Raw genomic sequence first — 22,464 nt, forward strand, 5'->3', positions numbered from 1 at the left:
ATAGATTCAGTCACTGAGTGATAACAGAGATTTTGTGCAAAAGAACAACAAATTAAATTAAAGGAGGTTAAGTTAAATATAGTTATCATGGGTTTTATTATTTCCCAAAGGCGATCTCAGAAAATAACATATTGAGGGGCGCCTGGGTGGCTCAGTCGTTAAGCGTCTGCCTTCGGCTCAGGTCATGGTCCCAGGGTCCTGGGATCGAGCCCCACGTCGGGCTCCCTGCTCGGCGGGAAGCCTGCTTCTCCCTCTCCCACTCCCCCTGCTTGTGTTTCTGCTCTCGCTATCTCTCTCTCCATCAAATAAATAAATAAAATCTTAAAAAAAAAAAAAGAAGAAAATAACATATTGAGGGAAGATTGAAAATACGCCATATTCACTACTGAACAAAGAAGAGCCGGTCTTCTCTCTCCTTGGAGTAGGAGAATTCTTTCCTGCAAAAGCTCAGAAGAATGAGTTACGAGCCGAGAGGCGAACGAGACGCACAATGACGGAGTGACGAGGATGGTCTGGCTGACAAGCTCCCTCAGCACCATCACCCCCTGCAGCTGAGAAAGCAGCCAGTGCCCACGGGCTACAACGGACAGGATGATTACCGATAGAGGAAGTGGCCACGCTGCGAGTATAAGCCAGTCGTTTCTCAAACCAAACGGCTGGGTCCAAGAATTTTTCCATGCAGAAGTAACGGAAAACCGGTTGAAATTTTTGGCAGACATCCATGAACGTTTTATATTTCTCTTCAAACGACTTCTTTTGTACATCCTTTAAAAAGATCAAATATAAAATTTTCTCAATATTGTGTTCAACTACTTTAATGTCTACTGAGAGTTTCTAGGTAGAAAACAGTATGACGGATGCAGAGGCAATGAAGAGATAAACAAGGTATTATCTACCCCCCCGAAGCTAACAGTCTGGTCAGGAAAACAGTGACAAGGTATAATCCCTTTAGGCTTCACATGTGAATCTTAGGGGAAGGAGACACACCAACAGTGACTGTTGTTTTAATTCAATTCAAATTGGAATGATTCTGTTATCTATGTGGAAGTAAACACAAAACAGCCAGAAACGGCTCCGGACTGTCTGAGGATCAGGGCACAGAGCACCAGGGGCCCAACAGGAAACAGAAAAGCAAGAATGGATGGCGAAGACGCTGACATGTCTCAGATCTGTCCTCCCAATATCTTCTCACTAGGTAATCCTCTCCTGGGGCAGAGCTGATCTACCTCCATGGGCTGCACTCTCACCATGTGCTGACGACCCCACATCTCAATCTCTGGCCCAGTGTCTTTATGAAGTTCCGCCTGGCCTGCTTCTCAGACTGCCCATCAGCATCTTCACCTGGATCACTTCCAAACCCGAACGACTTCTTCACCTTCTCCTCAGCAAACCTCAGCCACTTCTCTCATCTTCTACACAGTAAGGAGCCCCTCCATCCACCCCCATCACCCAAACACTGGGTGTCACTGATTACTTTTTCCCCAACCCCACTTCTAATCAGTAATCAAATCCTATCAGTTCTGCCTCCTTAATATTTCTGATATGTACCCCTTACTTTCCATTCCTGCTGCTATTCGTCTTAATTCAGGGCCCCTGTGTCACGCCTCTAGTCAGCTTCTCAAAAATGCAGCCCACAGTGCTGTGAGATCTTTCTCTAAAATGCAAATCTGGTATTACTGTCCTTCTCGAGGGTTCTCTACTGCCTACAGGATAAAGTACCCAGTTCTGAGCATTTCATGAAGCAACCCTCCATTTTCTGACTAACAACTACTGCTTCAGTCTCACTGATCTCCTCAAAAACTAAGCCTCTGCTGTCTCCAACTGCCTGTCCGGGCCTCCTTCCCTTTGCTTGCATGCGCCTTCTACTTGGAAAACCAATTCAGTGAGTCATCTCGGCTCAAAGGCCACTGCCCTACGAAGCCTTTCTGGATCTGGCTCCAGTCCTGCCCAGCGCAGGTAGAACGCACCACATCTACCCCTGGGCCTGCACGGTACCCGGGAAAGCTTTCCATCACAACACCTGCGGCACTTTGCCACCCAGTTAAAAAATTATAAGGAAAGGTAACAGATTCAGGGTTGGAAAGACAAGATTCAACTCCTTGCTCCACCATTAGCTCATTGACCTGGGCAAGTGAAGTTTCTGAATGTCCTCTCATTTTAAAATGGGGTAAGTACGACGATGAGGAGTCCTAACATTTGTGAAGTGTGAGCACAGTGCCCAGGGGAAAGTCCAGTCCATGTTGCGGCTGGATGAACGTCAGGCCACAAGGCCAGTGTGATGTGGCCAATGTCTTAAAAGGTCTATCAGTTTTATATAAAAATTATTTTGTTATCTATTTTTTGGTTTAATTAGTGTTTTGTCTGTTAAGAATTAGCTTACCCCAAACTGGAAGCAAATTAGCATTCCACCGAATGTTAAGTCTCTCATCAGACAAGGGTCGGCACTTTATAGAGTTTACAGACCTTCCTGTTTCACTCACACACACTTCTATGCTGGCGGGCGTGCTTGCTTTCACTCAGGATCACCACTCGATGACACTGAAACATGACTGTGTGCTCTAACATTTCAGAGCGGTCAGCTGCGGCAAGCTGGTACATAGTCTTGCACTAATTTGTACTTGTGAGTGTCACTCACCATCATTTTCTTCTGGCAGTGAAAGGCGCTGAAGTCCCTCGGCCTGTATCGCTTATGAGCACCGTTCTCGTTGTTCACGAGGAACTCACCGATGGGGACAGTTCCTGTGCACCATTCAAGAACTCCGCTTCGCTGAGACAGCGGAACCACCTGCACCACAGAGGAGATGCCTTCTGATTAGTGGAAGGGTCCCGAAGAGCATGTGACGATCACTCAACTACCAGAAACCGTGGAAAGCAGCTCTTTCGACTGTATTGCTGTTTGTGTGTCCAGAGGAGACAGAACATCTTGGAGGTAAGCAACGGAAAATACACTTACGCTCCAAGAACAGGAGTTTCTAGCCTGCGGCTGAGACTCCTGAGGACCTGCTCTGCTCTCAGTCTCCATGATTCCCTGAGAGGTCAAGCCTGTTAACTAGGCTTTTCAGTAGCATCTGTGCCTGAGCCACAGTTTGCTCCATTTAGCAGAGGAGTTACCTGCTTTCCTCATACTTTTAGTATCAAACAATCTGAAGCATTTCACTTTGGAAAATACTGACTATAACCTTAATACTAATATACTTTGATAATTAAAAGTATATGTATTCTTGCTTTAGAGTCTTGTTAGCTATACCAAGAGGAAATATATTCCTGAACATAAAATGAGCAATTTTACTGGAAAGATTAAAAACTGACATATATATAAACATACACAAAGTATAGAAAATAATAGAAACAGGGCGCCTGGGTGGCTCAGTTGGTTAAGCGACTGCCTTCTGCTCATGGTCATGATCCCAGGGTCCTGTCCCACATCGGGCTCCCGGCTTAGCAGGGAGCCTGCTTCTCCCTCTGACCCTCTCCCCTCTCATGCTGTTTCTCTCTCGCTCACTCTCAAATAAATAAATAAATAAATAAATAAATAAATAAATAAAATCTTAAAATGTTAAAAAATAATAATAATAGAAACAAACATCCTTTTACCCACTAAATTTGCTGCAGAGAGATGAAGCTCCCTGTGTACCGCTCCCTGGCCCCATGCCCTTCCCCACCACCAAGATGACTGCTAGTTATCTGGTTATCATTAATGTTCAGGTATTTCTGGTATATTATTTCAAAGCAGTATGTACAGAGTTGTAAGCTTTAAGTAAAAGAGTATTATACTCCGTGAATGCTTCTGCAATTTGTTTTTTACTCAACACTATTTTATCTGCATTAGTACATGTAACCCTAAATCATTTGTTTCAACAACCACAGGTTGTATAAGAACACCGTAATTACCCACATATATACACACCCAGGAACTGAATACTGGGGTCACGGGGGATCTGCGTCTTCCGCTTAGTTAACCAGATGCTGCCAAAGAACTATCCAAAGTAGTTATGCCGATTTAGACACCCAGTACTGTGCCGATGTGAGATATGTGCACCAGTATCTCACTGTGGCTTCCACTGTATTTTCAGATGCCCAGTAAGGCTGAGTAAAATTTAATAGGCTCACTGGCCACTCAAATATTTTCTTCCTGAGTTGTCTGTATTCTTTACCCATTTTCCTACTGACATGTTAGCCTTTTTACAACTGGTTGGTGACCGCTCTTTATACATTCTATATATAAATCCCTATTGTTATTAATATTACAACAAACCTTTGTTACTAATATTATTAAATTCGTTTTTCTTAGTTGGCCACTTGTCTTTATAGAATCTTTACTTCTATCAATTTTTTAATGTACTCAAACATGCTGAACTGTCTTGTGTCTTAAGGAGGTCTTTCATTAATCTATTAACTATGTTTGTGGAGAGTCCATTATGTGTTTAATAGAACAAAACAGGCATTTTAAAAAAGTGACTAAGAGAGACATGGTCAGAGAAGGCCTCTGTGAGGTGGTGACGCAGAGAGAAACCTGAATGAAGTGAGAGACGGAGGACGGGACCTGAGGGAAGAGTATTCCAGGCCGAGGGGAGGGAAGCCCGGGCGTGACACCAAAGTGCTGGATCTCAGCCACAGCAGGAAGAGCAGCTGAGCCGTCACAGGGAGAAAGTCAGAGAGGAGGGTGGGGAGAGCGGCAGATGAAGCTGCAGAGGGAACAGCAGAGGCCAATCACTTTCATTCAGGGATACGTGAACTCATCTGGAGTTCAGAACAGGAAATGGACATATTTAGTCTGTCTCAGACTCTTAAATAGATCCTCCTCACGGCTGTGAATGAAGGAGCTTTGGCGGCACAGGGAAGAAGTAAGGGGCTAGTGAGACACGATCAAGGAGACGGGACTGCAGGGTGGGGAGGGCAGGGGCGATAACAGTGACTCCACGGAAAGCGGGCCGGTAAGGACGTGCGGACGGAACGGGTGTGAGATCTGAGAGAGGAGTTTAAAATGGTGCCGATATTCCGACATGATAGTTAGGAATTACTGCCTTTTAGGAGTGATGCCAGCATTGTGGTTCTGTTTTGTTTTTTTAAAGAGACGTTATCTTATGCAACTACACGCTGAAATACATGTTTACAGATGAAAGGACAGGACATTTTGTTTCAAAATAATACTGAAGGGAAGGAAGTAGGGAGAAGGAGAAATGAAACAAATTACCCATGAGCTGATCACTGCTGAAACTGGGTGATGGTACAAGGGAGTTCATCACCTTATTCTGTATACTTTCATACAGGTTTGAAGTTTCCGAGAGTCATAGAAAGAAAAGGACAAGACCGCCTCCCGACTTGGGAGCAACTGGGTGAAGGTTGTGCCACCTGCTGATCTGTGAGGAGGAGACGTGTTTGCTGTGCGGTTTTGGGGGGTGGAGGTATTCGTCGAAAGCTCCACTTTAAACTTGCTGAGCCTGAGGTGTCTCTTAGACCTCTACAGAACCCACTCATCTTGTCAGGAGCCAGCCCTTCCAAATACTGTATGTGATCGGACAAAAGACTTCTTTCTAGACTAACTGAAGGGAAAAACAGGGCTTCATGATTAGCAGGGAAGGCGCCCAAATGGCAAAAGGACCAGGACTCCTGAGCCACCATCCACAATGTGCATTTTTCCAATGACCATGCCACAGAGACCTTGCATGGCCCACAAAGTCTAAAATGTTTACTCTCACAGAAAACACTGGCTGAGGCCTCATCTGGGTAACGGCATCTTTTCTAGGCTCTTGATGAAGGGGCAGAAGCGCGAAGTAGTCACCTTGTATGTGCAGATAGTCAGTTTCCTCTTCCTGGTCTCCGTGTTCCTCTGCAGTAACTTGTTACACATCTGGAAAACCTGCTGCATGACCGCATCCTGTCTCAGGTCATCACGGCCCTTCAGAGTAATCAAAGCACCAACAACTGGGCACAGTCCATTTTATGGTAAAATCGCACAGAGAGCATGAGGACAATGAAAGGGTGCTCAGAAACCCATCTGAGCATCTGTACTCCTTTTCAGTCTCTTAAATAACTAAGACCTAGTCTTTCATTTAGAATATGCTGTAACATGGGTAGGCAGACGAGTTTAGAAAAACGTTCCCCCTCAATGCTTCTGGAATTAGGCTCACTGGAACTCCTCCACTAATTCCCAGCACGGCCCGGAGAACTTGGGAGCAGAGTAAGCGAGGAATGCCGTCCCCTTTCGGATACATTTACTAGCAGCTGGCCCAGTGCCATACTCAGGATTCTTAAAGCAAGGGCCTTCAACTTGAACTCTTCAAGAAAATAAGCAACTATCACCTGAACAGTTTTTCCATAACAAGCAAGCGGATTGTTAACTTCATCATATCTGTAGTACGTGTTAAAAGTATCCTTTTACTTCAGTCAACTGTTACAATGCTGGCCTTCCAGAGACACAAAAAATTTAAGAAAAGCAATCTGCTTCTAGAAAATAATGTATTTATATTCTGTAAGTTTTCCTCATTTGCAATTTTTGAGAAGAAAAAGAAAGACCCAAAGCAGGAAGTAAATATCAACTACAGTTTTGCTTTGACTTTTTGCACTAAGACACTAAGGACCGCACCCCTGGAGGGGAGTCTCACCTTGACGAGCTGTCTCCTTTCCTTGCCATCAGAGCCCAAACAGTCTATTATTTTAGGTAAATTTAAACCTCCTGCTAAACGAAATTCTGCTTTAAAGGATTGTATAGTCACCAGATTTCCGTATTCTCCGGTGGGGTCCACCTAATAAAGCATATACATGAGAGAAGAGATCAGGTTACACTATGTGCTTTTAAAGAAGAATGAATTATAAACGACAATTTTAATATTAAACAGGAATGAAGGACAATGTACCGTGGGTTAAGAGCTCAAGTGATAATTTACTTCTTGTTTAAATGAAAGAAACAAAATTTAACACTGGAGAGGTTTATGAAGTCACCTCTCTAAACATCTCTCACTAACGCTGGGGCACACAGTGTTAGAATAGTGTTGCCAAAAAGCTACTAAAGAACCTGGTTTCAGGTCTCACTGCTGACTTTGTCTGTTAAGTCCTCTGAGAAAGAGTAAATGTCTCACAGAAACATAGTAAGGTAAATTTTTAGAAAAGTGTGGAGAGTGGTCTTCTAGGCTGAACTGCTAACTCTGGCATTTTCGGAAATATTCGGCTAACTACCTTTGCTAATGTAGTCAGAAAGGTATCAGTTAATCCATATGATGCAGCTACATTTCAACTCGAATAACTACATATACTAAGAATGCAGTCAAATGATCCTTTTGAAAAAGTTTTAAAGTTTCTATTTTAATTCCAGCTATTTAACTTACAGTTACTAGTTTCCGGTGCACAATATACTGATTCAGCACTTCCATATGTTACCTGGTGCTCATCATGACAGGTGCACTCCTTCATCCTCATCCCCCGTTTCCCCCGTCCGCCCACCCACCTCCCCTCTGGTCACCATCAGTGTGTTCTCTGTAGTTAACAGTCCATTACTAAACTATAACACCTATTATTACATATATCCCTGCCAACTTGGTATTTCTAGCAGTAAAAGATGAGCACAACGTAGCTAAAAGTATCATGCATATTACAGTTAATTTAATACTATAACACATACTGTATTACTTAATAGCACAATACATGACAGTCAATACATTCTAACACACAGACTTTTTAAAATATGAAGCATTTAGGGACTTTCTTGCCAAGTTAAAAATTAATCTTGGCATAAGCACATAGAAACTTTTCTTCTTTTAGTCACTAAAGGTAACAGTCTACAAACCTTCTTCACAAGGAAGATGGAAGGTATAAAACTGAAGGCAAAAGAAAAGAAAGCAGGAGAGTCCTTTAAGTATTGTAAGACTTAGGTAAAGGGAATCTATAAAGAAACTAAAGGTTAAAACAAATGAAAGTGCTGATCTTTAACCACTTTTGATCTACTTCAAATAGTTAACCTAATTAAGAGGAATTTAGTTCAATAGAAAAATCAAGAGAGGTAATAGTAAATTACCTTAATTTCCATAGTTGGAACAACAACATCTTCTAAATTCTTCAGCTTAGTAATTGGCTGGTCTGCTGGGATATTTATGCCTTCTGTATTTAAAATAAAGAGGTTTTGGTGACAACTACACACTGAGGAACAGCTCTGAAGCAGACGCAACCTGTGGCCAATCTGCGGTTTAGGCCCCGATCCAGAAATGAAGACCCAGGGCTCGGGACACAACGTAGCTCAGGGCCAGAGCACGACAACAGCTGATAAGGCTTACACTTGACTTTGCAGGTAACCTGGCATGAGTAATTAGGCCAGAACCCAGCTGACAGCCCAGGCCGAGCACCTTAAGATAATTACACAACGGTCTGCACACTACATACATGATGTACTCCCGCCACATTACTATTAAATGTAACCAAAGGATCTAACGATCAATATGCTTTGTTTGCTTAGAGGAATACTATGAGAATTCTCATTCTTTTTTTCAAGTATTAAGAACTTAAATGCAGGGCGCCTGGGTGGCTCAGTCGTTAAGCGGCTGCCTTCGGCTCAGGTCATGATCCCGGAGTCCTGGGATCGAGCCCCGCATGGGCTCCCTGCTCGGCAGGAAGCCTGCTTCTCCCTCTCCCACTCCCCCTGCTTGTGTTCCTGCTCTCGCTGTCTCTGTCAAATAAATAAATAAAACCTTAAAAAAAAAAAAAAAACTTAAATGCAAAAACCTGATTCTGAACATAAAAGGGAATACAATTGTTAAAATATGGGGAGACTTCTAAGTGTATACACTTAACCAAATATTACAGCAGTTTATAATTATTTGAACAGACACAGTAAGAAGAGTGAAGGATTACATCCAAGGCATTCTAATGCTTATGGAGGAAATGGTAAAGCCTTATCATTTTTAAGACCTAGGGCACGGTGAGTAACAACATCATTTTAAGAAACCTTTGACCCTGACAACTGTCAGTTATTCAGTTATTTTAATGGATTTGCCTCTACGCAATTAATTCTCTCTGCGACAAGTATTTGTACCAGGAGATTACCTGGAGAAATCAATTAATTCAGTGCAGTCATATATTACAAGATGACAGAAGATATCAAATGGTAAGTGACTAGGGGTTGCTGAAGCTACTGGATAAAAATTCAGCTCTGGAATTGTAATCATAAGGACCTCCATGTCTGTAATGAATGTGACGTAGGTAAGTTAGAGAGATTACATATTAGGCTCTGTAATTAATACATCTGTCCAGAGAAAAACATAGTGTAAAATCAACTGTCATTCTTTCAAACACCTACTTCTCTGAGTCTTCCACTGAGCGGCATCTAAGTTTGCTAATATGATATAAGCATCACAGAGAGCCTCAACACTTCTGACCATCTGAGGTCTCCTACTTCTGATAGTATGTATTATTCTGTTTGCAGCCTCGGTTCGATCCTATTCAGAAAAGAAAAAACAAAAAAACATTACATAAAGAAATACCCAAGACTTAAACTTTTCAGAGTCATAACAAAAGGAAAAGCAAAATATATGCACTAAACATTGGAAAGACTATAATTGCTCAGAAACGAATAAAATAGTCACCTTATGAATAAAATACATCAAAGGTAGAATAATATCAACAGTAAAGGACTTGGGTGTATTTTGAAATGTATTTTTTCTTTGCTCGATGCTGTGAGAGAAAAAAGTATTGGTATCCACTGTGCTTGGAGAATATTCAGGAATTTTGAACCAGTTTTAGGTGGCATAATAACAAAGGATTTGAAAACTGAATACGGTCAACACACATTCTTAGAATCCCTGAGATTTAAGAAAGGAATATTGGGGTGCCTGCGTGGCTCAGTCGTTAAGCATCTGCCTTCAGCTCAGGTCATGATCCCAGGGTCCTGGGATGGAGCCCCCCATCGGGCTCCCTGCTCTCCTGGAGACCTGCTTCTCCCTCTCCCACTCCCCCTGCTTGTGTTCCCTCTCTGTCAAATAAATAAATAAAATCTTTAAAAAAAAAAAGAAAGGAATATTGTGGGAAAATATGAATACTACAATTCAAAAAGGTATGTATGTTTAATCCAAATACCTCATCAAGCGGAGAACTTTGTTTAGGTGCATTTTTAATTATTCTATTCCTTCTTGCTGCCTCTGGTTTCGTCAAAAATTCATCTTTGTTTGCATTTGCTAAGGCCAGTATAATAAACAAAGTGTGATGGGGGTGATCCATTGAAATTCTAGAGATAAGCTGTCAAAAAATAAAGAACTATTAGTTTTATGCAACCAACCAATCAAACAAAACTAGAAAACCCATAACATTTTTCCTTTTGTTTGGCGTTCCAGGTATGTGGGTAGAGTGTGTGTGTGTGAGACGGAGGAACAGGGAGAAATGACAGAGAAACGGAGAGAAGAGACAAAAGGAAATTTTTATTCCCGCCCTTTTACAGCATAATAAATACGAATGACTAAAATACTTCTATATTTTCATTTCCTAGAGTGGAACGGTAATGTATAATATATGAAAGAAAAGCAACTGTATTTTGATTTTCAGGTTTGCTTACATTATTGAGGACTTCATGAAATCCAAGGCCCCCCATCATTTTGGTCCCCATTCTAGCAGCCAACTGGTACATAAGAGGCAAAAATTTGTATGATGGAATCTTCATTCCATCGGTCTACCACAAAAAAAAAAAAAAAAGCCTTAAGAAACAATGCATTTAAAAAAGTCTCACATCTAAGCAAATAAATTATTGTAAGATAATGCTACTAGCAGAAGCATCTACTCGTTAATAACACTTCGCTAATCACATTTTTTCCCTTGACATTCTCGTGGTCTTCCTGATGGGTATTCTAGATTGATTCACTGGTGAGTCACAGTATTTGATCCTAAATTAAACTGTATTCAGAACTGGAACACTCGCACTGATTTCATTCCAGTGAACCCAAGGAGGACGAATGTGGGTCTGAGGGCATTGTGATCTCGACTACGGAGAAGTCGGTGTATAATACAATGGAGTAACTTGTGCCCTGTATGCTAAAACTAACAGGATTCAATGAGTACTAGCAGCAGAAATTGCTTCTATCTATCATGAGGCTTATCATTCTTTTCATCCAGAAGAAACATTTTACTTGTAAGCTTCAAATTGGTTGCCAAAATAGGTCCTGTAAGCATAACTTTAATATCATCAATAAAATCTAAAATTTTTAAATAAAAACTTATGAAATACTACTGCCTTAATGTTGTCCTAAAACTTTATTTTTCATTTACAAAAGTAATTCACTGTAAAAATCTCAGAAAAGATGAAGCAGGAGGAAAAACCCGCCTGGGGTCACAGCATCGTCAGCTGCCTTCCCAATCTCCTAGTCTGGCACTCTGGCATCTTCCAGTGGTCACTGAGAAGGTCCAGGCAAGGACGGAACTAAATGCTCTCATCTCTGCATAAACCTGCGTCACTGGAACTCATCAAGACCCTCTGAGTAGAGCATCGAACCAAACACCAGGGATACAAAGAACATACGAATCCCTGACACCGTCGGGCTTCTGTCTGAGCTTATTGAGCACAGGTGAGAGTACTGGATTCAAAAAGAAGACTCGCCTTCATCATGCCATTGACTTCAGAAACTCCAGAATTTTCAAGCCAGAGGGAACAAAGACGGAATATCCACATATCATGTCCTTCTCCACTCAGTAAGCAACTGATGTAATTTTCAACTGCTTTACATAAGAAGCGTTTCCGGTCCTCTTTCAGTGCACGGAGCGCACATTCATCCAGCTCCAGCTCCCGTTGGACCTTTACTGTGTATCTTGCATTGGATAATTAAAAGAAAACACAAAACCCACAAAACAAATCAACATTCAGGTGTCCATCCCAGGAGAAAAGGCAAAATTCTAAAAATTATAAGGGAACAAACTTCCTTTTAGTAACTGAAAGTAAGTCTGTGCAACTCAAAAGCCATTCTAGGCAACCAGGGACAAAGTGGACCCTCCCCAAGATGCCTATTTAACTCTACTTTCCCTATTGTATGCCAGACAAAGGCAGGTCTGAAGAAGGGTTTGATTACATCAGAAGAGATAACTCTTCTGTATTTAAATTAAACACCTATCTCTTTTTAACTATGATACCAACAAACCCAAAAAGCTCTACACTCTACAGTGCACCTAGAATCACACGGCATGAATTCATGCTCTGGTTCAGTACATCTCTCCGTATACAGTCACTGTATCTCTGTGTATCTTACCACTTTCACTGGTAGACATCTCATTACCTGTTGGTCTGGATTTTATGTTCCCTAAGAAGGCCCACTTCCTCTTTGGCCCTTTTCAGAAGAGCCTGCTTGTTTTCAAACTCTGATGATTTCATGTAGTTTTCAATTCTCTGGTACTGAGTGTCCGAGAACCGTGCTAATGAGAGAAATGCTTTCATTTTTCCATTTCTAAGCTCATCACTGCTTTCTCCATCGTAATTTCTAGCAACTTCCACTGCCTTGAAGAAAACACAATCCCTTTATATTATATAGAGATACTAAGTGCATCTAAAGAATCACTCAAATCAAAGAAATACCACACTGAAGTTCAATTTATACATATATATGAACCATACATATGGTTAAGCTGAATTATATGAAGTACAGTATTTTAAATTTTCAAACAGCTCTGACAGTGTAGAAATAACCCCAACAGCTAATATTTTAAAGAACTGTAGAAAAACAAAGGCCTCCATTAAATTTAAAGACAGTCCTATTATGATTTTCATGCTACACTAGCTATTCCAAAATTAATTAAACTAAAGGAGTAAGAAGGAGCAACAGGAAGGTTGAAAGGGGCTGGAGCGCAGAAGTGTGAGTCCTACTTGTAGGGAGGCTGAGATTACAAAGGAATAAAGACTGACGTGCATGTTCCTTCTATCAGCTCTTTTTGTAGATAGATAAATGGAGAAATGATCAGGAACAGCTGGTTCAGAGAGTAGCTAGTGGTGGGGGGTAGAGGGAGGATACATCTGGGCTTACTTTCAAAACAGGGTCCTTCTTTTTTACCACTGTACTTCATTCTGCCTTAAAAATTACACAGAGCTACAACAGTGTGTTCATGCTGAGCAACTCTCAAGGGGTGTTAGAAAAGCTTACCTTTTCTAGATAGGTCTGCATGATGACCGCAGGGTTTTCTAGGCAAGTTTCTGCTAACCAGGTGCCACAAACTCTCAGACATTCTGCGTAGATAAGTCTTAGGTCAGGATCATTCTGTACACAAAAAGCAAAACCTTAAAATGTAATTCACCACCACGACTATACAGAAGTACGTTCCATGTGGGGGAAAAAGCAGGTTAAAAATGGTTTTCCTCATCTGCTTTCACCATACAACGATTTTAATAATGACAAATAGGTAAGTTTCATGAAACCATCTCTCCTATTGGAGCAGCTCACAATTCCTGAACACTCGTATAAACTAGGCACTTTGCAGAGGCTCTATCGGTGTGTATTACCGCATTTCAAGAGGTTCAAGGTTCAAGAACCCTGTGACCTGAGTCCTGTCATTGCCCCTAATACGCCGAGTGCAACACTAACACTAACAAGGTACGAGGAGGGTGGGCACCTGTAGCCAGACCTACTTCAGGCTACGCTTGTTGGGCGACCAGTAAACATCATTCTGTGTCAGCTCCCAGAGCTGTGGCACAGTGACGAGCTCTCGGGTAACGAGGACCACGGTGCGGTCAGCTGGGCGTCACTGAGCACGTGTGTGTCCAGCCAGCACAGCGTGACTGCTACCAATGCCTCTACTCCGTCCCCATCACGCGCCGGAGAGAGAACTACAGAGGCCAACAAGTCGTCAGTAGCCGGCAGGCGACGGTAAAGAAAATATCAGACGTGGGACTTCCTAAGTAGGTGGACTGACAGTCACTGCAACACGCTCTGCTTTTAACTTTTGTTCTCTCACGCCCTTCCCTCTCCTATTTGTTTCAAACTTACAGTAGCTCTTTCTCCCCACCCCGCCTGTGCCTAGAGCAGCTCTTTCATGTCTGTTTCCCACACATTCTTCTCCAATTTTATGTAAAGGTAAAAAAAAAAAAAAGGCTTAACATTGGGATAAATCAAGTCAATCTACCACAAGTTGGACTGATAGAATTACTGCAAATAGAAAAAAATGAGTATTTTCTAGACTTCTTTTACAAATACGAATTTCCCAGGCTCCTTTTTTACAGTTTCCTGTTCATGGACCAGTAACTTCACTGTGGCTTTATTAAGAATATTTTAAAGCACAGTAGCTTTTTTATAACAGGAATTAATTCAGCCAATGAAACAAAGTGAACCTCTGCACAACTGGCGTCCAGCTTCTTGATCATTTGCTTGAGGATGCTCAGGGCAAGACTCTGCTCCTTCTTTGCCCAGAATACTTGTGCTTCCTCCAGCTGCCACTCAGAGACTCCACAACTAGCTGCATTATACTGTTTAATTTGAAATATTGCCCTTTCAGGGAGCTGAAATGAAAAGGACATACAGGAATAAAGACTTTTACTATTACTACCACTACCGTGAATAATCATCAGGACAGCGGTAACCAGCATCCATTGACAACTATGTGTCCGGACCGTCTTAAGCACATCTCTACCTGCCTCCCCCAGCCCCACAGCTGCCTGTTTTTCTCGTAAGTACGTATTTACATACAAGCATATGTATGTACGTGTATGTGTGCATATGCACACTGTATACCATCACTGAACTGTTATCGATATAGTAAGTTAGGTATCTTATCATTTTAGAACCAGAAAACAGGCTTAGAGAAGGTAAGTCCCTGTCCAAGGCTTAAACTCAGGTCTGATGCCAAAATGGGAAATCTTGAATAATTATGAACAATATTTTTATAGCAATCTGTTTCTCAATGACATTTCTGTTTTACTCATGCTTTCCATTTTCTGTCATAAAAGGAAAGGCCACGGGGTGAGACGACACAGTTTTGAATCCTATTACCTGAGTGTTCTCGACAGTTCGGGCTAGTATGGAGAGTTCTACAAGGTGCTTGGTGAGAATGTCCCTAAAACATTCTCTCTGGGAGTTCTCCATTTCCTTTTCCAACAGGATCTCCAAAATGACCGTGCGGAGAGCCATGATGGGCTCCTGAAAACTGAAATCACTGTCTTTGAGAAGCTGGGAGTGTTTCCGCCACTTAGCATAAACTTCAGAGGGATGCCTGTCCGTGCCTGATCTGAAAGCACAATCACAGAATTCACGTAAGCAAGGGAAAGAAGAAAACAAAATCCCTATTGTGCAGGTTCTATATTTAAGATATAATACAAAGGGTTTTTGCAGTAACGACACTAGAAATTTGAAAGAAGGACCAAAGTTTAGAAAGCTACAAAACACAGGAGCTACAGACGATGAACATTTTTCAGGATTTTCTTAAAAATGCTCTTCAACCTCACAAAAAGCAGCATTTCTAAGTATATATTCTTCTGAAAAGAGAAGGCATTCATCAGGCCTGTCACACAAAACACCTACACCCCCAAGTCCTGCTCCAGCGCTCCCTGTGGCAAAAGCAGACATGTCAGCAAGGAAATGAAGTGAACTCATTAATTTCTACTCTGCCCAACTATGCACAGGGGATGACTCTATGCATAATTACAGTTGTTAAAGAAATCACAATTCATTGAGAGAAATACTGGCACCTGGCAAACATTATTTATTAAAAGAAGAGAAAATGCATACTGTACAACTAGTTTACATGAAAAGTCCACACGAAGAAGTACTGTCCGATCCTTCAGGACCCCTGCACTGACAGGAATCGAGAGGAAGCAGGAACAGGAAGAAGATGACAAAGGGAGGACTAGGAAATGACAGCTACTTCCGGAAGCTTCTAGGACAGCACAGCAGAGGACACCTAGAACGACACTGATCCAACACAGGGCTACAAAAGAATGGCGTACCATGCGCTCTGGCAAACAACCAGAAAAAAACAATTTTATCTGGGGTACGAGAGGGGAAGAGCTGTGAAGAAGAAAGCACAATGATGTTAAATTCCAAAAACTTGTATTTTTACAATAAATATTTTTGAAAATGCTTCTTTTACTAACAGCACAGCTCATGAGGCTAATCGACATATCTTGATAAAAGAAACAAACCTACTGACAGCCTCTTTTCTTGTTTTGTAAGTCACTGCAGAGAGAAAACAGCAGAGCTGCACTTGAGAGTTCATTACAAAGTCGTCCGAACCACATACCTGGAGAACAGCTCCCCGATGTTCTCAAGCTCGCCGATGGCCTGCAGCCTGCTGAGTGTGGGGTAGAGAGAGTACACAGACTCGAGGCCCCCCTTGCATAGCTCTTCCACTTCTTTCACCCTGGAGGCAGAAAATACAAGATACGTGGGACACTAAGAGGTTTTCAGAAAGATAGAAGCTCAAATCTGCTTGTAAAGAGTTCTTCTCACTGGCTCTGCTGGTAACCAAATGCTCCTGACATTCGCATGCAGCAGCAAAATGTGGCGGGCATGGAGTCATCACTCAGACTGAGAGTTCACCCTGGATCTCCCACTCCGGGCTGCTAACCCAGGCCACGTTACTGGATTCCTACGTTTTTCCCACTTTCAGAATTATTTTGAAGCTTAGAGAGTACGTAAGCAAAGAGCCTGACAAAATGAACAGCACGTAATAAGCCCTGAAATGGTAGCAGATATTTCTGTAATAAAATACAGGATTTAATAGGTCACTAACTACTATTAAATAAAAACCAGTGTGTTATGTGTGTTTAGTCTGTTATAGTTAAGTACCTTCTTGTGCATGATCTCATCTGTGCCTCACAACTAGCCCAAGTATCGGTAAACCCTGACCGTGAGTCACCACTTTACAGAAGGAACACTAATGCTGAGAGGTAAATGCCACACAACTATTAGAGGAGACAAGATTAAAACCGTTGGGCCACAGAGGTCCAGGAAATGGAGAGAGAGGTGGGAATCAACAAGACGTTCTTGAAGGTCCTGCATAAAGAGCTGACATGGTCCCAAAGGGAGTTGTTTTTTTTTTTAAAGGAAAAAACAGATTTGAACCACATGAACAAATAAAAAGTTACTATATATATAAAAAAATGTAACAATTTATGTAAGTACCTAACATATGAGCATGCTGCTACATCTAAAACAAAACACAGAAAGGTTCTGTTAGTACTATACATATATATGTGTATTTGACATATATGCATTAAAGAATTCGCTAATATAAAACATTTGGAACACACAGAATCCCTTTTCAAGATACGGAAAACAACTGTTAAGATGAGCACACCCACAGTTCCTACTAAAACCTTCCTGTGGAAGAAAAACCACATCCCAGTGCTTATTTCTCAGATGTACAGCAGCTATGAAGTTGTTAGTCAAAGGATTTTGCACCCCCCTCCCCCCCCAATCTGTGCTGCTCAAGTGTCCACGTGACTGGCATGATTCATCACACAGGGAACTTCGTTTCTGGGAGGATGGCAATGACAAAGAAACAGGCAGACCAAAGCCAGCAAGTCCTTATCCCTTCACCAGTGCAAATCCTCACACTGAAATTATTCATCAGGCTTTCAGAAAAGAAGCCATGACATTAAATGCTAAGATATAGTAACTCATTTTATAATACCTGGCATATCTGAGACTTTCGTAAAATGTGGAGAATTCTCTATCTCTCAGAGACTGCAGAGCATTGTACAATGATTCATGGTAACTGGTTCCTTCTATTCCTTTGCTGTGAGATAATTAAAACATAAAAGGAAAAAATGTAATTATAAACAAAGAATCCTAAAATATACATGTATAAATAGTTTCACTAAAAAAACCAAAATCTGACAACTAAAATTACAACTTCTCCATTTAAAAAATGCATTTTTAGGAATTTTGGCAAGAAATACAAAGAATTTTGTGGATCATTTAAATTATTCAAGCAGAAAAAAGTAAATTTCTCAGATATTTTGCCTGATTCTAACTATGCTACATTCTCATTTATTGCCTCTGTGAACACCAACTGTATGCCAGGTGCTAGGCACGTTTCCAGAGGCAGGGGTCTGTGAGTGGACAAGTCAGATAGGGTCATCATCCTCCTGGAGTTTACGCTGTGATTTGGAGAAGATGGACAATAAATAAAAAAATACTGGACAGTGATGAGGGACGTGCGGCAAATTAGAAGAGGGTACCGGAACGCCTGGGTGGCTACTTTGGATGGGTGGGCAGCACAGGTCTCAGATGTGGCCCTGTTAAACTAGAATCTGAATGACAGATTCTATACACATGGAACAGGGGAAAAAACAGGATGCCTATAAGGCCTTGAGGCGGAAACAGCTTGGCCTGCAGGAAGAACACAGAGAAAGCCTACATGCCCGAAATGCAGCTGGCAATGGGAAGAACGGTCTATGCTGATTTACAGAGGTGACAAAAATAAGCTCCTCCAGTAAAATGCTGTAAAAATATGAAAGCGTATCTCTAATTTTATAGCAATCTAATAGTTTGAAATTTGAAAGACACTTCAATTAATGAAATTTTTTTCAATGAAGGTAATTCAACATATAATTCATATGATTTCATTTTTTTGGTGTTTATGTTATCATAAGACTTTTTACATAAAAGCAAAATCTTTTACCGGATTAGGTGTTTGGCTTTCCTTTCAGAAACGGTGATATTATGATATAGGTTATAAACGGTATCTTGCTGTGTTCCTGGTTTAGCAGTTTTTACAGAGGGAGATATTTTATCAGTAAAGATAAGCAGTCTTCTGTGAACCATCCAGCCAGTAAAGTGGTGACTAACTCAAGAGTCTGCAGCAGGGTGTGGGAAGGGAAAGGACTATATTTTTCTTTGGATTTATAAACAAAAAGACTCTCATGAGCAAATACGTTTTAGATTTCTATTTTCAAGAGTATCTTGGGGGTGGGAGTGGAGTTACCCTAACTAAGAAGAGGGTGAAATCCAAGCCCCACAGAGTCACTGCTTCCTGCTATCCCATTTAAGCCATGTAGGCGTACCTACAACTGCAGCGTCTACAACACATGAAACCCCCAACCCCCGTGACACTCAGGGAGGGAGTGCAATGAGGAACAGCTCACTGCATACGACTCGAGAAATGGCGGGAAAAAGCGCCCGAGTTCTTCTTACTTGACAGAAGGGCAGTGGCCCCACTGCATGTTCCTCCACGCTGCTTGGTACCAGAGCTCCTGCAGCTCGGCACACCACTCCTTATTTTCATGGTCTAATCCTTTTAAATAGACAGAAAGAATATGGCAGAGTCCCAGATTCTGCAAGGCCTAAGCAGGAGTGTAAAAAAAAAAAAAAATTCAGTACTCAAAGGTAGCAGAACTAGAGACACAAAAAATAGCAATCGAACACAAAAAGTAACTTTCACAACACATCACTGGAAATCCCCCAATACTGTTTAGTATGTTCCCCCCAGGAACAAAGAGGGCGCTCCCACGAATCTGCCCTGTGAGGGAAGAAGGCTACAGAACACCGGCCAGCAGCACAGACCACGCCCGGGCCGACTCGAACGCAGACCACGAGGAACGGTTTACGTGAGACACACCCACCACGTGGCACACTGGACACTGTGAAGAAATGTCTTCTGCTGTCGGCCAACAAGACTACGATCAACAAATCTATACTCTCTTTGAGGTCAATGACCTGCCCGATTCAGCTGTGTGTCCCCCTGGGTTTTGAGCCCAATGTCTGAAGAGCAGGGAACGTTCTCATGTCTAGTGTGTCTCCACTGACTGAAATCAGCTCAGCACGAGGCCAGCAGTGCTTCTCCAGGGCAGAAAATAGCTCACCTGAATTATCCCCGCCTGGCGGGTTGCTGAAGAGATGGCCGTCTCAAGGTCGTACGTCACCAGGGCTTTCCCCCACATTGCTTCATGTTCGTATGTTCGTAGTCTGTAATGGAAGATTTCCAAAATACCTTTGAGTTCCACATTCGTGGAGGTCCTTCACAGACAGGATTACGACAGCATTATCTAGAAACGTGCGGTTTACCTAGTGAGGGGCTGTAACAGTTTCCCTCCACCACAGCCATACAGACTATCGGGCTCTCCTATACTTCTGTAGATTTCTAAGAGCAGATCCTAAAAACACAGCAGCAACAAACATTGGAGAGGGAAAAATATCACTTTATGAATTTAGCAAACTGGAACTTTTATCATTACCAACACGTATCTCCTAACTCTAAGTGCTATGTTACAAAAGTAAAGGACAGTGATGCTGAAATATAAAGTTTTGAATCAGCAACACAACAAATTGATCCCAAAGAACAGAACAAATGACTCCTTGAAAAGAACTGCTCACAATTTCATGAATTATATAAGAAATCAATCCCAATCTACCAGGCTTTTAACACAGACAAAAATAATCATAAAAACAAAAACAAATAGGGGCGCCTGGTGGGCTCAGTCAGAGGAGCGTGTGACTCCTGATCTCAGGGTCATGAGTTTGAGCCCCACGCTGGGTTTAGAGATTACTTAAAAATAAAATCTTAAAACCATGAAATGCAATCTCCATCAAAATACTATAGCATTTTTCACAGAGCTAGAACAAACAATCCTAAAATTTGTATGGATCCACAAAAAACCCTGAATTTAAAAAAAAAAAAGAAAGAAAACAAAAACAATCCTATCAACAGCTAAAACTATGCAGGGAAAAATGACGTCTGCAAAGTCTGACTCGTGAAAACTGAATGTAGTAAAAATAAAGGTCACGAGTTTTTCTTTGAAAAAAACCTCAAAAATGCATTATGTTACAATTGGTAAAATGTGGCATGGATAAAGAAGTGCTTACTGACTCAAATCTTTGTTGTAAAGTTTGCACAAAATTGATTCCGTTTAAAAACCATCTCAGTAAAATAAAATCGAAAACAATGGAAAACTGGGGCGTCTGGGTGGCTCAGTCAGTTAAGCATGCAACTCTTGGTCTCAGCTCAGGTCTTGATCTCTGGGTCATGAGTTCAAGCCCTGCACTGGGCTCCATGTTGGGCGTGGAGCCTACTTAAGAAAAAAAAAATGAAAAAGAAAAAGAAAAGAGAAAAATGAAAAAGCTAGAAACTTTTGCATAGAAAACCAGTCAAGCACTTTAAGTGCCTTAACGGTGCTTGCTCTGGGAAATATTTACTATGTACAAATTCACTGATACTGGCATAATTTTATACTTCTAATTAAACTGTTGACATTCATGAACATGAAACTGAGCCCTTGGTGTTATTCATTCAGTACCCAAGCCTAGTACAGTGTCTGACACACAGGAAATACTCTAAAAACTCAGTAAAAGAGGGTAAGACTATAAAAAAGCGAAAAGGGAAAAGAGAAAGGAGAATGGGATCAACCAGTAGAGAGAACACACTTCACACAAGGCGAGGCTGAGGGTTCTAAGTGTTAATGAAACATCAGGGAGGGTGCTGAAGGGAAGGCGGCCCCCCCCCACTAGTCACGTGAAGTTCGGGGCGGGGGGGGGGGGGGGGGGGACATTAGCAAGTGCTGCTTTAGGCAGGAGCCAGGAAGGAGAGGAAACAGAGACAGAAGACACTTCACAAGGTCCGGCCAGCCCTCAGGGAAGGGAGGCCAGAAAGGATGAAACAGAGGGAAATGATTTTGTGTTAGTCTGAAAGGAAATGATTTTATTTTTTCTTAAATAGGCTCCACACCCAAAGTGGGGCAAAAGCAGGAGAGATAGCCAGGGGTTTAAGCAAAGTCCAAAGGCTGAAACCGTCATTTCAGAGGAATAAGCTGACCAAAGAAATTCAGTGAGGACGGATATTAAGAGATTTAGAGAAGAAGCCATCTGCCCTGAGATGTGACATACAATAAACAAGTAAACAAATGAATATATGATTATAAATGTTAAATGCTATAAAGAAAATGAACAGGCCACTGTGGCAGAAAACATGTATTATAAATTCACCCTGTGAGACAGGTAGTTTTCCTTCCAACTTTCAGATGAAGGAACTCAAGGTCGGAAAGGGTAAGTAATTTTGTGCAAGCTTTTACAACTAAGTGGCAGAGTCCGAATGAGAACTCAAGTCTGTCCGCTACTCCAAGGCCTAACCTTCCCCCAAACCAGGAACTTACATGACAGTCCAAAAAGTAATGTCAGTTTGAAAATCAAATGACATCTCTATAATCTCTGTAACAAAATAATAATCCAAAATATAAAATAAACAGTATCACCAATAAGATCTCTATAATATTTACCTGTAAACTTATTCCAGTTTCTTCTTTACTTTTTTCACTCAAACTAGAAATAGCTGTACTCTGGCTTGATTCTTCAAACGTAAAACTTCTGTTTGTAACAAGAGCACTTCTTTTAATGAGAATATACTATTTTGAAGCTTGTTAATATATACAATATAGACTTGGATGGGAAAAACTAACCAAGATCACAGATAAAACATAATGAACCATTTATACTTTAAAATGCAATATAACTTACACCTAGAGTGGAAAAAAAATTCTGAGTATTAATTTTTCGAAGGAGAATCAAATTTTAATGACAGTCTGAC

At 41.4% G+C, this 22,464-nt stretch overlaps 1 protein-coding gene across 6 annotated transcripts in view; it reads right to left on the reverse strand.

Moving 5' to 3' along the window:
* The window catches only part of ATM (ATM serine/threonine kinase), a 121,898-nt gene that overhangs the window by 10,851 nt on the left and 88,583 nt on the right, over positions 1-22,464 (reverse strand). For 5 of the 6 annotated variants that reach the window (XM_045895110.3, XM_064577496.1, XM_045895111.3 and 2 more), the window contains 19 exons: positions 22,157-22,244; positions 19,953-20,041; positions 19,751-19,853; positions 19,083-19,231; positions 17,578-17,682; positions 16,183-16,302; positions 14,937-15,171; positions 14,279-14,446; positions 13,098-13,211; positions 12,240-12,457; positions 11,570-11,777; positions 10,535-10,648; positions 10,063-10,221; positions 9,287-9,425; positions 8,012-8,094; positions 6,606-6,746; positions 5,783-5,899; positions 2,636-2,785; positions 600-765 (listed from right to left, as the gene is read on the reverse strand). In XM_045895110.3, coding sequence (XP_045751066.1) covers positions 600-765; positions 2,636-2,785; positions 5,783-5,899; positions 6,606-6,746; positions 8,012-8,094; positions 9,287-9,425; positions 10,063-10,221; positions 10,535-10,648; positions 11,570-11,777; positions 12,240-12,457; positions 13,098-13,211; positions 14,279-14,446; positions 14,937-15,171; positions 16,183-16,302; positions 17,578-17,682; positions 19,083-19,231; positions 19,751-19,853; positions 19,953-20,041; positions 22,157-22,244 — 2,666 coding nt within the window. Of the gene's footprint in view, positions 1-599; positions 766-2,635; positions 2,786-5,782; positions 5,900-6,605; positions 6,747-8,011; positions 8,095-9,286; positions 9,426-10,062; positions 10,222-10,534; positions 10,649-11,569; positions 11,778-12,239; positions 12,458-13,097; positions 13,212-14,278; positions 14,447-14,936; positions 15,172-16,182; positions 16,303-17,577; positions 17,683-18,610; positions 18,746-19,082; positions 19,232-19,750; positions 19,854-19,952; positions 20,042-22,156; positions 22,245-22,464 lie in introns of those variants that run through there. The other variant, XM_045895112.3, reaches the window with a different exon arrangement.

This window comes from Mirounga angustirostris, unplaced genomic scaffold, assembly GCF_029215605.1.
Source record: "Mirounga angustirostris isolate CCGP_5_RB_7025 unplaced genomic scaffold, mMirAng1.0.hap1 SCAF_13, whole genome shotgun sequence".
NCBI classification, from domain to species: Eukaryota; Metazoa; Chordata; class Mammalia; order Carnivora; family Phocidae; genus Mirounga; species Mirounga angustirostris.